The sequence below is a fragment of the Octopus bimaculoides genome, chromosome 19 (assembly GCF_046866305.1).
Source record: "Octopus bimaculoides isolate indiv1 chromosome 19, ASM4686630v1, whole genome shotgun sequence".
NCBI classification, from domain to species: Eukaryota; Metazoa; Mollusca; class Cephalopoda; order Octopoda; family Octopodidae; genus Octopus; species Octopus bimaculoides.
The window spans coordinates 22345032-22360988 of NC_142946.1; the positions used below are offsets into that span (position 1 = coordinate 22345032).

General features: G+C 35.2%; 1 protein-coding gene across 3 annotated transcripts in view; it reads left to right on the forward strand.

The window, feature by feature from the left end:
* Positions 1-15957, forward strand: part of LOC106871647 (transmembrane protein 65) — a 137654-nt gene that overhangs the window by 74767 nt on the left and 46930 nt on the right. For all 3 annotated transcript variants that reach the window (XR_001409685.3, XM_014918219.3, XM_089366609.1), the window contains exon 2: positions 11192-11230. Coding sequence is in view for 2 of the 3 variants with exons in the window: in XM_014918219.3 (XP_014773705.1) it covers positions 11192-11230 (39 nt within the window). In the remaining variant the exon portion in view is untranslated. The remainder of the gene's footprint in view (positions 1-11191; positions 11231-15957) is intronic.

Sequence of the window (15957 nt, forward strand, 5' to 3'; positions counted from 1 at the left end):
GCAACAGCCATTAAGTAATATTTCCTTTCCAAGTCAACAAAACCATCAGTTCAGATTTCTAATTGACCATATACTACCGTTATACAAAATTTTGTATTTATGGAAGGATTTGTGCAAGTGACAAGTTGCTAGATATTGTTGAACACTGAATGAATCTAATTTCACAATTCTGGGTTCAAATCCTGCTAGGATCACATTTACTTTTAGTTGAATCTACTATATTCTATTTCTGGTGACTTGGTTTGGTGATACTCAAAAGAAATCAATTGAAAGTATTTGTATTTTAATGAGTTTTCCTTAAGGATTATATATTGTATTTCTGCAATAACCTTGCAGTGTTATGTTTTGTTGCATTCTGTTAGAAAAATCAATAATTGCTGTACCTCAGCAATGTGCTTTGACAAGGCTATGAGAGAGAGAGAGAGAGAGAGAGAGAGATTTGTTTAGTATTATTTGCTCAGTAAAAGCAAAGTTAAACAAACATTTATCCAATATCATAACAAAGAATTTAGTTATAGCAGCTTCTTAGTGATGTAGGCTTTGAGTTAGCATATTGATTTGAACAACTGATTACTTTTTTTTCATACTTTAGACATGCAGGAAACAATTCTGGATGTGTTTCAGCTATATTCTGATCTCCACAGTGTAACATTGCTTTTCTGTGTTTGCACAAATGATCATAAATGAATTACTGTGTGTGTAAATGTGTGTGTGTGTGTGTGTGTGTGCATGCGTATACACACACACATACACACACATGAAGAGGTGCTTAAAAGTTTCTGGCTTTCGGTAAAAGAAAATACTGGAGGACCAGTTAATTATGATTTTATTCAACATAATCTTCTCTCAGATTCACACACTTATTGCAGAAAACCTTCAGTTTTGTTTTTTAAACATGTAAAAGAACTCGGAAAGTTGGGCCTCTAGCCAGAGCTTTTGCAATACTCTTAAAACCAAGAACATTTCAGCACCCACTTGTGTATGAAAGATTGCACATTATTGATGTAGAGAATATAATTGTTTAGAGATTGAATAATTCAGCATTTATATGATCTATGCATTAAATATATGAACATCAACTTGCCTATTATATTTTGCATGGGTGGCTTTTGTTACATATCTATTCATGTGTGTGTGCGCACATACATTTTCTTATTTGTACAGGTATGCACTCATACTCTTGTGCATGCACACATGTACTGGCACTATTGTTTGCATGCATGCACATTGTGGAACTATTGTCTGCATGTGCATGTGCTTTGCACTATTATCAATACACACATGTACCAGTATTTTTTTCTATATACACACATGCTAGCATTCTTCATACATACAAGCTGTTCTAAAGTGAAACATTTGAGATATTTGAAGAATTTTGTAAGGATTAATTAATATAAATAATGATTTCTTTGTTCTTGGGATTTTTTTTTTTGCAAATGGAAGAGTCCATATTTTAATCAATTATAATTTTGCATATTTGTTTATTCAGCTGTTTGACTCTTCCCAATTTGATACATTGGTTTCTTATAGCACACAGTATAAAGTATACATTTACGAAGTATCTATTTATTGCTGAATGGTTCAGGCCAGTAAAACCTAAGCATTTCAGAGAGGAAGTCTACAACTATATATTTCATTGATCTTGAAGGATGAAAGGTAAATTGGATTCATCTAGGATTTGATTAAACCAATACTGTAATGTATATATCCTGGTGATAACACTATATAATTTTATTGGCTTCCAATATTTCTGCATAACATACAACAAAAGCAACTTCAGACAATAAAGGATCTAAGTTCAAATACCTTTGATTGCCTTTCATCTTACAGGTTTCAATGAAATTTCACAAGTTATTTAACCCTAGGTCAGTTCTGATCAAATAGGCCTATCATTAAAGACAATCCAGCCATGCCTACCTTTTTATTTTCTCTGACAGTGGACTACATTATCTTAAGTGTTCTTTTTGAGGTGGCATGGTATAGTTTGAGGGAGAATTGGTTGATATTTCTAATAGTTTGAGTGATCTCATAGAGGTTCATTGGTTTATAAATAGTATAATTACTATAGGATTATGTTACTGTAATCAAGCTACTCTTTCTGCAACATCTTTGTTCTAAAGAGATGCATAATTACATAAAATCAAAAGAACTACCTGAAGGACATGTACATTATAATGGGAGAGAAAGCATTAAAACAGAATAAGACTAGGGCCCTTACTGTAGTAAACAGGGATAAAGATATTTGTGTAAGAAGGCACTGTTCTCACAACTTTACTAGATTGGTACTTGTATTGATATATTTCTTTTATTTAACAGAGTGAAATCTCAATTTGAATCACAGCTGAAATCAACTCATTGAGAAAACAGAATATCTAGCATGTATCTCTTAGGGAGGAGTTAAAACCATGTGCACAGCTGAACTGATGTCACATTATTCATTCAGCCTTGTTCATTGTACCGCGCGTGCGCGTGCGCGCGCGCGTGCGTGTACGTGTGTGTATATGTATAAGGGAGAGAGAGAGAAATATTACTTTTGAATCCATCTCCGATAAAGGTTAGCCTTGATAGAACAGACCAATGAGCAAAGGCATTCTAGCCATGACCATCTATGTGCAGAGAACTCAGGACAATATTATCCAATGTTTTATTTTCCTTAAGGAGGGATTTGAGGGACATTTCATTGATTTTTATTTTTTTAGCATGATGACTACATTGTCGCTCCTTCAATATCTTGTCCATATACTCATACACTTTATCAAGTTATAATTAGTTTCACTTTAAATTAAAATATATATTTCATTTATATTACATGACTTATAATTGAAAATAATTTCTCAAATATACAGGAATCCTTCATTTAAAAGACAAAGAATTTGTGTGACCATGTTTTTCTTAAATACATTAAAAAAAAAAAAAAAAAAATTCAACTAGAAACAGAAAGAAAAAATACTAAAAGTTAAATCAGTTTTGTTGTAAGTTTACCACAGTGCACTGTTGCATCCTCTTGAATTCTGAATATCATCATTGTCATCTTTTAGTATTGCATCTTGTATGGTGGCATGGGCTGGATGGTTTGACAGGATATGATGATGTATCAGAGGACTGCATCATGCCCCAGATGCTCTACCTAATGCCAACCTCTTTATAGAGTATACTAGGTGCCTCTTTGTAACACTAGGACTAGTGATGTCACCATGTGAGACCGAGATATCTTTTGTCTGAGTTGGGCTTCTGTAGAGAGGGAGACAGTTTTGTTAGGACATGAAAAGTTATAATATGAAAGAAGGGATCAAGACCAGGATAGGTTTCTTGCTGTAGAGGAGCTATACTGCTACTCATATTATAGCCGAGAGGGTGGAACTAATAAGGGTAGAACTGGAAAGATATGAAATAGTGATGATGAGGTATTAGAACCACCTTCAAGAGGAGTAGAAGTGAATGGGAATAGAAGTGGGAGTTTAGGTGGGTAGAAGTTGCGAAAGTGTTTGAGGAGAGTGAGAGAACATTAGACGAGGGAATGGGAGAAAGACTGAATATAATGAATAAAAAAAAAACTATATACTTTGGAGGGAAGGTAAAGTTTAGGTGATGACTCTAGAGTTTGGGTAGGGTTAAGGAGTAGAGGCAGTGATATGTAGACAAAGGTGAAGGAGTGATCAATGATGCATAGGAGTTGAGTGGAGGAGGGGAGAGTTGGTGATGACTGACAGTACAGGAAGGAGTGAAAGGCAGCAGAATAGTCATGACAATACAGGAGATAGAAGGATAAGAGAAAGAGTGACATGACCTGTGGGGCTGGGGTAGGTTTCCAGAGTGTGAGGGGAGAGGTAGACATAGTGCATGGGGAAAGTGAGGGATACATGATGGTGGAAAAGGACAGATAATTGGTGGCACAAATAATCAATGTTAAATATGAAGTGGGGGGAGGAACCGTATTAAGAATGAATGATGAATATCATGTGAAATTGTTTTCAGTATTAAGAAAATAACTGGCTTCAGATAAAATGATGATGAAATATGTAGTTCTGTCTTTATTTAAATACAGAGGCTGAATATTGCAGTTGGGCAGGTGATAGAGGGGCCAGTGATGGGGATGGCTTGAGGAAGTAATTGGATGAGGGGGCTCAGTTGTATGTGTGAGACGCACACGCACACGCGCGCGCACACATACACACGCACGCACACACACACTGTGCCTCTAGAAACTCTATTGCTGAGATCTTGGGTACTGCATATAATCAACCACCAAGGTCTTTGTCATTTCCTACATGATGCTCAAGTTTCTGAGATCAACTTTCACTTTGTTGTCCGACATCTTTTCTACAGATAAGCCTGAATCTTATCAATGTTTTAAGAAAGAATTAACCAGTTTAACTTCAATTTCAGACAAATATAATTAAAATACCAAAGAGCTGATTTAAGTGTATTTACACCAGTTGTCTTCAGTGAAAAATTTTCTCCATGACAAAACAGTGAATGGCTTACTTATAAGTTTGAACATGCCACTGGCATATTCAAACTGGTGATAACATTGCATAAAATATATCTTTATTTCCTTCTTAATATTTCTGTAGTTAAAACAAAGGATATGATCACTTTTAGATAAATAAAAAATTTGAGAATCAACTATGATTTCAGTGATGTATTTAGCATGAAGGTAAGAGTTCAATGCTCAGTCATTAGACCTCTTCTGTTAATCATAGTCTTACAGGCCATCACAAACTTTTGGTCTGTCCATAGACTCCTATATGCTGAAGATTTAGTTCTCATAGCTATATCTATAGTGGTATTAGAGAAGAAATTCTACACTTGGAAACTAAATTTAGAATTGAGAAACCTCAAGGTAAACTTAGCAAAAACTAGGGTTTTAATAAGTAGGAAAGAAGACAGGACCCTGGTATCTTCAGGGAAACAGTTTTACTTGATATTAAGTGATCAGCATATTTTTATATAGCTGTTCTCATCCATCTGCATCACTTATCTACACCAGCACAATCTTTCTTAAACATTATATTGGATTCCTTTTATGTCTAGTTTTTCTCTGCCTGTTTGTACTTTGTCATCCATGCACACTTACACTGTGCACCCAATAAAGTAATACTAGCTTAATTTCTTTCTAGCTCTTGCAAGTCCTCTGCATTCAAGGTCCAAATCTTACCATGCAGCATTGCAGCATCAAACAATCTGCCCATCACTCTGAGGGAAAAGATCTTTTTTGCGAGCAGTTGTAGTAACTCTCTAAACCTTTTCCAATTTGTTTTTATCCTGGCTACTATACTTTTAGAGCAGCCATCTTCCTTGCTAATTATGTTACAAAAGCTACTGATATTACAAAATTCTGTTGTGCTCATAGTTTGTATTCTCTGGTGCATCTATCTTTCTCTGTAAGTCAGCCTGTGATTCCACTACACTACTTGTGTGTCCATAGCTTATGTTGGGTAAAATGTATGGAGCTTATACTCTTTTTTCACTTATCAAGTAAAACTGTTTCCCTGAAGATACCAGGGTCCTGTCTTCTTTCCTACTTACTAAAACCCTAGTTTTTGCTAAGTTTACCTTGAGGTTTCTCAATTCTAAATTTAGTTTCCAAGTGTAGAATTTCTTCTCTAATACCACTATAGATATAGCTATGAGAACTAAATCTTCAGCATATAGGAGTCTATGGACAGACCAAAAGTTTGTGATGGCCTGTAAGACTATGATTAACAGAAGAGGTCTAATGACTGAGCATTGAACTCTTACCTTCATGCTAAATACATCACTGAAATCATAGTTGATTCTCAAATTTTTTATTTATCTAAAAGTGATCATATCCTTTGTTTTAACTACAGAAATATTAAGAAGGAAATAAAGATATATTTTATGCAATGTTATCACCAGTTTGAATATGCCAGTGGCATGTTCAAACTTATAAGTAAGCCATTCACTGTTTTGTCATGGAGAAAATTTTTCACTGAAGACAACTGGTGTAAATACACTTAAATCAGCTCTTTGGTATTTTAATTATATTTGTCTGAAATTGAAGTTAAACTGGTTAATTCTTTCTTAAAACATTGATAAGATTCTGGCTTATCTTTCAGCTTTGTAGTAAAAGTAGGTAAGATTACTCTTGCTTCCTGGCTAAGGTATTAGATCTTACACTGGTTTCCAGTAGATATTCCAGTATTATGATCAATGATACTACCTATTTTAAATTATAGTATGTGATGGAATATTCCCAAGATTCTGGTATTGGACAGATTTAAATGATTTTCTATCTACCAAATTCTACCAGCCCCCTCTTATTTATCATAGTCCTCCAGGCAATCACAGAGGAGTTCAAGACAGGTTGCCCCTGGGAGCTCCTCTATGCTGATGACCTTGCTCTAATAGCCGAGTCACTATCAGAACTAGAGAAGTTTCAGGTGTGGAAGCAAGGACTAGAATCAAAGGGCCTTAGAGTCAACCTAGCTAAAACCAAAATCCTAATAAGTAGGAAGGTAGATAAAACACAAACCCCTTCAGGTAGATGGCCCTGCTCAGTATGTAGAAAAGGAGTAGGTAGTAACTCTATAAGATGTACCCGGTGCAAGCTATGGACACATAAGAGGTGCAGCAACATCAAAGGCAGGTTAACTAGGAAGTTAGTTTTTGTTTGTGGCAGATGTTCAGGTGCAATAAAAACTGTAAACAAACAGGAAACAACTTCTATCTCATTCCAGGGTGAAAAACTAGAGGTAGTCGATAGCTTCCGCTATCTGGGCGACCAAGTTAGTAGTGGAGGTGGGTGCGCTGAAAGTGTAGCTGCTAGAATAAGAATAGCCTGGGCAAAGTTTAGAGAACTCTTACCCCTGCTGGCGACAAAGGGACTCTCACTCAGAGTAAAAGGCAGACTGTATGACACATGTGTACGAACAGCCATGCTACATGGCAGTGAAACATGGGCTGTAACTGCTGAGGACATACGTAAGCTCACAAGGAATGAAGCCAGTATGCTCCGTTGGATGTGTAATGTCAATGTGAATACCCGTCAGAGTGTAAGTATCTTGAGAGAAAAGCTGAACATTGGAAGCATCAGTTGTGGTGTGCAAGAGAGACGATTGCGCTGGTATGGACATGTGGTGAGAATGGATGAGGATAGCTGCGTGAAAAAGTGCCACACCCTAACAGTTGAGGGAACCCGTGGAAGAGGTAGGCCCAGGAAGACGTGGGCTGAGGTGGTGAGGCAAGACCTTCGTACATTGGGCCTCACCGAGGCGATGACTACTGACCGAGACCTTTGGAAATGTGCTGTGCGTGAGAAGACCCGGCAAGCCAAGTAAGATCGTTGCCAGTGCCCCTGGACTGGCTCTTGTGCGGGTGGCACATAAGATGCACCATTTTGAGCGTGGCCGTTGCCAGTACCGCCGGATTTTCGAGTGAGATCATTGCCAGTGCCCCTGGACTGGCTTGTGCGGGTGGCACATAAAAGACACCATTTTGAGCGTGGCCGTTGCCAATATCGCCTGACTGGCCTTCGTGCAGGTGACACGTAAAAGCACCTACTACACTCTCTGAGTGGTTGGCATTAGGAAGGGCATCCAGCTGTAGAAACTCTGCCAAATTTAGATTGGAGCCTGGTGTTGCCATCCGGTTTCACCAGTCCTCAGTCAAATCGTCCAACCCATGCTAGCATGGAAAGCAGACGTTAAACGATGATGATGATGATGATGATGAAAGCTTGTGTGGATGTGAAGCTATGGTACAAAACATTTGCTGAAGATGCTGTGCAATGCAATCAAACATAGAACTTTATGATTGTATCAAACTTCTTAACCAATTGGCTAGGTCTGTGACTGCAATTCTGTAGTGCTATGTTCTTCACAGCATTAAGTTATATTATCTCTGATGCCTACTTGGTTATAGGTAGAATTAACCATTGAAAACAAAATGTTTTGCTCACTTCTGTTTACTGTCTGATTTTCGTTTTTTTATCAAGTTGGCTAACTATAATCTTGTATTTTAAACATTTCCTTGCATTGAATTATTACGGGAAGATTTATAACAGAACATTAAAAAACTTTTTGCTAAATTTGACACTTAAAGACCATTTTTTATGTGCATAGAAATGTGGTCCAATAATGTTATGGCTTGATAGAACATGATAGTCAGATGGAAATTCTGTTTAGCTTTTCATATTCCATTCCTTAGCTATAAAACAGGAACTTAAAAGTGGAGGTTCGAAAAAGAACAAAAACAAAAACAAAAAAAAAACCTAGCAAAGAATTGACTGCAGCAACTACAGTAGAATTTATTGATCTTGGCTTGGAATCTTGTGGGAATAAGATTAACAAATGTTGCATGATTTCATGTATTTCAGGATGAAAGACTGTCCCTTATCAATGTTATCATCCTTATCTTTGCTGTCGTTATCTTTTTTTTGACATTCCCATAATTCTTTATTCTATGTTAATTTTATCAAGCTGGCATAGACTGTAGCATGATAAAGCACCTGCTTGCTATTTCTGTGAGGATCGTCTGCAGAACTTATCAGGGTAATCATAGTTATGACAATACTGCATTACCCTCTTTCATAGAAAAGAAAAAATTAATTGGACTAATAACCTTTTCTTTTGTTGTTTTATCTACACTTTGTTTTGATTGGTATATTCTCTGAATGATTTTCTTTTTTGTTATATATATATATATATATATATATATATATATATATATGATGTATGGAAGACTAATGCACTTTAGTTTATGTGTATATTTTCTTGACCTGGAATACAAATTGCACACGTTCACTGTTTCATTTCAGTTTAATGTTTTATTTGTTATGCTTATCTTAATGTTTTGTTTGTTATGCAGAGTTAGGGCATTTGAAGATTACTGGGACAGTATGTATTGAAGTTAGCCTGTTTAAGCTTTATTTTTCTACATACAAATATACATTACTGATCTTAGAAATATAGTATAAATTCTATTTAAAGATTTCATGCTAAATATAACACTAGACATATATGAAATCAGTCTTTCATATTCCATTTGAGAAGCTTATCAAATGTTCACTACAAAGAATTCATTGTAAATCCACTAAGTTTGTTGCCAACATTGAAAGTGATAAATTCTAGTTACAATAATCAATACTCGCACATTTTGGAAATTGTGGTCATCTGATTTTAATCGGTTAAAATATCTGAAGAATTGTAGTTTTGCTTCATATATTGTATCTTGAGTGTTATAAGTGCATTGCAATTTGATTATTCTAATTTTTCTTATCAATACATATAAAATAGAATTGGTTGTAATATTGTTTGTCCAGTGAATAAATGAAAAGATTTTATTATGTACACATTCAGAGTATTTTGATTTATAATAATCTTTCTGTGAATCATAGACATGGTGGATTTGTTTGTTAATTCAAGTTTTAAATGCATTAATGCTAATTCAACGAATTTTCCTAATTTTTGTTGTCTTATTTTATTAAACAATTGAAATCAGCTTAACTTAATATCTAATAACTAGAAAGGTAGTCTCTAAAATACAGTCAGATGATTGTACTGAATTATATTCATTATTTAGTGTGCTTAAGGTGGCAAGCAGGCAGAATTGTTAGCAGAATGGGTAACTGCATTTCGTCTGTTTTTATGATCATCATCATCGTTTAATGTCCGCTTTCCATGCTAGCATGGGTTGGACGATTTGACTGAGGACTGGCAAGCCAGAAGACTGCGAGTTCAAATTCCACTGAGGTCAATGTTGCCTTTTTTCTTTTGGGGGTCAATAAAAAAAATGACCAGTTGAGCACTGGAGTTGATTTGACTTATCCCTTCTCCTGAAATGGTCAAAATTTGAAACCAGTATTTAGTGTGCTTAACCCTTTAGCATTCAAATTAATGTCAAATGTAATGCTTATTTATTTACATTGTTTTGAATTTATCATGTAGCTTTAAGATTTCAATAATGTGATTGCATATTTTAAGAATGATATTGTAGGGTTGGTGTGAGAGACGAGATCTAGCTGATTTTCACACAAAACAGATGGAGTATTTGGGCTGCATATGGCCTGTTTAAATGCTAAAGGGTTAAGGCGGTGTAATGGCAGAATCATTATCATACCAAGCAAAATGCTTAGCAGCATTTCATCCATCTTTACAATCTGATTTCAAATTCTTCTGAGGTCGATTTTGCCTTTCGTTCTTTTGGAGTTGATAAAGTAAGTACCAGTATTCAACTGCTCACTATAACTGCCTTAACCCTCCCTAAAATTGCTGGCCTTATGCTAAAATTTAAAACTAATATTTAAAGTGTTTATTTCTGGCAGAATCAGTAGCACATCGAGCAAAAATGTTGTTTCATTATCTTCCTTTACATTCAGAGCTCAAATTACACTGACATTGACCTTGTCTTTCACCCTTCTGATTGTTGATAAAATAAGTTCTAGTGAATTACTGGGGTTAGTATAATCAACTGTACTCTTGAAAGCAATGCAACCAGCATGGCCACAACCCAATGACTGAAACCAGTCAGGGAATAACAGAATATTATGAAGTGTTTCCTACATTGAAAGGATTAAATATATATCTATGGGGTTCATAAATAAATTCATACCAGTGGTAATCAGCTAACCTATTTGTAGCTCTGTGTGCGTGTGCGTGTGCGTGTGTGTGTGTGTGTGTGTCTCTCATGGTTTGGTCGACAGCAGCTTTTATTTTGACTCTGTATATCTCACCCTTTTTCATCAATGGTAATGGTTGTGCAAGTGAGCATTAAATAATGAGACAAAGACTTTCCAACAGCTGTCAACAACCCAAAGGCCTTAAACAAATTTGAAAGCCTACACACAGGCCCACATTTTGCTAACCCTTATTCTAGAGGAATCCCTCTGTGTCTAGCCTTTGCAAACCATATAAGAATGGTTCATGCTCAGATACACTCTTAACAAGGACTGAAAAATCTTGAGGAAAAGCCCTAACATGACTTAATATAAAACCACATCAGGAACTAAATGTAAATGAAGTGAAATAGTTGCAGTTTTACTTCCTACTGTTCAGAGCATGACCTATATTAAACATATGCATTCACAAACTGAATTTATGCATGTAACAAAATCAGTTTCTTTATATTTGATTATTTGTCTGTATATATATTGTTACCAGTGTATTTTACAGATTGAACTGAAAATATTATTAGAATTATTTAATATAAAAATATATTTTTTATATTACAGATGGCCCGCCTGCATTAACTTCTTCACAAATTCGAATGTGTAAGTAACTATTTTGTTATATTTTTTACACTCTCTATTAATTAACAACGAAAATGATCTCATTACCTCCTTTAACATCTGTTTCAGACCACACATAGAAAAGTACATATATTTTAACAAAGATTTCAACTTAAATATAACTTATGCTTTCGTTTGGTTAATACTAGAATAATATATATACCTCTGGAGGTGCAATGGCCCAGTGGTTAGGGCAGCGGACTTGCAGTCATAGGATCGCGGTTTCGATTCCCATACCGGGCGTTGTGAGTGTTTATTGAGCGAAAACACCTAAAGCCCCATGAGGCTCCGGCAGGGGATGGTGGCAAACCCTGCTGTGCTCTTCCACCACAACTTTCTCTCACTCTTTCTTCCTGTTTCTGTTGTGCCTGTAATTCAAAGAGTCAGCGTTGTCACACTGTGTCACGCTGAATATCCCCGAGAACCACGTTAAGGGTACACTTGTCTGTGGAGTGCTCAGCCACTTGCACGTTAATTTCACGAGCAGGCTGTTCCGTTGATCGGATCAACTGGAACCCTCGATGTCGTAAGCGACGGAGTGCCAACGCAATATATACCTATACATGGTTATAGTTAATATACTAAACCTCTCATGATTTGATTATTATGGAATTAAAGACATGGATATTAGGAATATAGCCATGAATGGGATAAAACGCCATTGATTGGTGTTTAGCCCTAGGTCAGTGCTAACTGAATAGCCCTATGATCAAAAGTCATTCAGCTATGATTACTCTGTTGTTTTAGTGATTTCAAGCAGACCATCTACAGACTGCCTTGTTGATTTTTGTTCTTTTACTAGATGAAAATTTTAAAGTATAAAAATGTAAGATGTTTTCTTTTTATTGGCACTTCCAATATTTCATATGTAATTCTGAAATATTGTATAATTAAGTTATTTTTTTCCTCTTAACGCTTTTAGACTATTAATTCACATCCTGTTTCTATTATTCACTTGTAAACTTTTATAATTATGCATTTGGAAAATATTCTATATTAAATTATTATGATCTAATGAGAAAGCCCCTCTTGGATCATTCAACTTGCTAGAAATGGCAAAGAACTCTACTCAAATCATATCTGACCTTAGATCATAGATCTGATACATTTGGGTTAACATAAAGCTAAACAATATATGAGAACTATCTACAGCTCTGTGGATGATATATATACGCACGCACGCACGCACGCACGCACGAGCGCACTCACATTTCTTCTAGACCTCATATGGGGAAAGCTGTGTAACCAAGAGACAAACTTTCCTTCACCAGCCCTCAAATATTGGATTATTAATTTATTTTTTCATTCGTACTGAAGATACTAGTCTAAAAATTATTACATTAGAGCTATCATACATTGTTAGTTCTGCCTTAGATCTACAAGTTTTTCATATCAAACATAATATGCTTCATATCATCACAGGTTATGCGTAAACTACCTACACGAACAAAAAATAATACATATTATGGAAAACCAACAGGATGTATGGGAAATAGTTTATTGCTAGGTCAAACTTTCATGGTTCCAGTTATTACATATCAATATCATTCTAGAACGATACTATATCATCATCTTAAAATACACTCTCATATACAGTCCAGAAAAACATTAAAGAAATGCTCACTCACTCACACACTCACTCACTCACTCTCAAAAATGGCAGCAACATTAATGGTCTCACTAATCCTAATCACAATACTAGGATGCACATGACTGATTAACATAGCAGCACAACTGTTCCACTCGAGCTAAATCTCCCTTTATAGCCTTCACAGACCTTATTGGCACACAAGAACAAATTGGACCATGAGAAATATAGCTATATGTTCAATCTTCTATATGTCTCTCTTGCATTAAATTATTGCATATATTAGTACAGTATGGCTAGGTAGAGGCATGGTATATCTGGAAGAATGGATCTACGGATTGACTTGATTTGTCAGCCATCCATGTGCTATAGTTCTGCTCAGTCAAGATTTATCCGGTGGTTTAACAGCCAGAACTACTGGCTTGCTTTTCTTGCGTCTCCTGAACTTGCTGAGTCTTTGTTACTCTCACTATAACCCATTTGATACACTCATCTGTTTTGCCTTTCCTATCATTATTACTTCACTTGGAGGAGCTGGCAGAATCATTAGCATATCAGACAAAATGCTTTACAGCATTTCTTCCAGCTCTTTATATTTTGAATTCAAATTCCACTGAGTTCAGCTTTTCCTTTCATCTATTTTACATTTGATAAAATGTGTGTTGAGCCTTGGGATTGACTTAACCCTTCCTCTAAAAATTACTGGCCTTGAGCCAAAATTTGAAACAATTATTTCATTTCAACCTGTGTGTTGTCTTGTCTTTCTTTCCCTGGAATAGAGACTTCTGGATTTTATTTCCCATTCAACTCCATCTACTATCTGCGATTAGACACACTAATTATGACACTAACATAAATTTATCTCTTCTCCAGTGTGAGCAGATCTGGTAAAATTTATGGGCAATGCTATTCTTTCCCCTACCATATAAGTTGATCTAACTTATGAAAATTTGCATCACAATTTTTAATTTACGATCAGAAAATGTGAAAGAAATAAGAACAAGCTTTTTAAAATGTATTAACATTCTATACACAGAAATTTACAAAGTGTAACTCTGAAGCATTTTCACTTTTTATAAAGATAAAAATGTCTCATTTCTAAAGATTGGAAATAGTTTCTTTCAAATTAGAAATAGTTTTCTTTAAATAAGATTTAAGAAACCATATATGTATTCATGTGAGCTTTTCATATTGTGTATTTTCAAATTTTTCTTGACAATTTTCAACTCTTGGCTTACCGGTTATTTTAATTTGCAATAACAATTTCCTTAATGTTCTTGACTGCGTTCATGTTACATTTAGAAACTATTACCCAATTTTATTCGAATAGTTGTGATGATCTCTATTTTAAACATTGAATTATTTGTATTCTTGACAGTGAAAAATATTTCAATCTTTAATATTAATATTGTTTTTTGTTTTATCACACGAAAACATAAAAGTACCTAATGCATCTTTTGTATCAGAAGCCTGCAGAGAAAGTATTTATATGTCATATAAACTGGATTACAAACCCAAATCTAAATGTTCTGTATAAACAACATTGTGGGTGACCATACTCAATAACAGGTTGTACATGGAGTGTGCGTGTGTGTAACGTATACATACGTATATGACACTTTTATGATTTTCTTCCAAAATATTTAACACTCATTTTCTATTATCTTTAATTCCTTATGATTTTTATTTATCTTCAATTCTTTGATTTTTATAATATTTAATGAAAAATATTTGCTTCTGTTTAGCTCCATGTGGTATGCATTAAACTTATTTTGTCAAAACCGATTCAAGCTGATGCTGAGAAAACAGATATGATTTAACTTGTGTTATGGATGGCTATTTGTTGCTGCTTTATATGACCATATGTCTTTATATAGAATCTGAAGAATGGAGGCACCAAAATAAGGAATCTTAGCTCTTCGTAGAAATGAGTTGCTAAATCATTTATTAGTGATTTTAGTCATTATATTAGCAGATCTTGTTTACTTGTTTCAGTCATTGGACTGCAGTCATGCTGGTGTACCAGCTTGAAGGGTTCAGTAAAAGAAATTGACCCCAGTAATTATTTTTTTAAATCTAGTATTTATCCTCTTTTGCTGAGCCACTGAGTTATGGGGGATGCAAGTAAACCAACACTGGTTGTCAAGCAGTACTGGGGGGCAAATACAAAGACACACAGCCCCATACATAGATACACACATACACACACATACATACATGACAGGCTTCCACACAGTTTCCATCTATTAAATTTACTCACAAGGCATTGATTGGCCTAGGGCTATAGTAGAAGATACTTGCTCAAGGTATTGAAATATATAGGCTTTGCAGTGGGGTAGTATGTAATTTAGTATATGGCTATGATAGGCACAGGCATGGTTGTGTGATTAGGAAATTCATGTTACAACAGGGGTGGGGGAAACCCCCACATGTAGGCACAATGCCCACAAGCCCACCTTGTGCCCACAGGCTGGTATACTCATATGTACAAAATATAGTAAATTTTTCAATTATAAAATTTATACAATATTCGTATGCCTATTTTTGACATAGGCTGCATTTCCACTATGACTTAAAATGGTTAGACTCGAACAGAAAATCATCCAGTAATTGCTATTTGAATGGAAATTTTGCTTTCGCTATAAAACTCATATTGTTAGGTTTGTACTACCCCCTTGAGACCCAACTACACTAGCTGAAAAATATAGAATACCTCATAAGTAATGTAAATGTCATAAATTCAGTGGTGGCGTTAATGACGTTATGCGTTAATTTAATGTTAAACTTATTTTTATTAATGTGTATCAAATTATACATAGATATATACAAACTTTACACAGATAAAAGAGTTAGAATTTGTGATCCACCTGAGGACCTTTTTCTTTGGAAATTTTTGCCCACTGCACTAAAAAGTTTCCCTACCCCTGTGCTACAACTATGTAGTTCTGAGTCCATGAAACTCTCTGATACCATAGATAAGTGACTCTTACATTAACCAATATATTATGATAGGGATTTGTCTGATGGGGACTTCTGAAGCTTGTCTTGTATGCTTGTTAGCTCTACCAATGTGTATCAGTGAAAGGTTTGTAGAAACAGCAAGAAAACTGGTGCTCTTTGA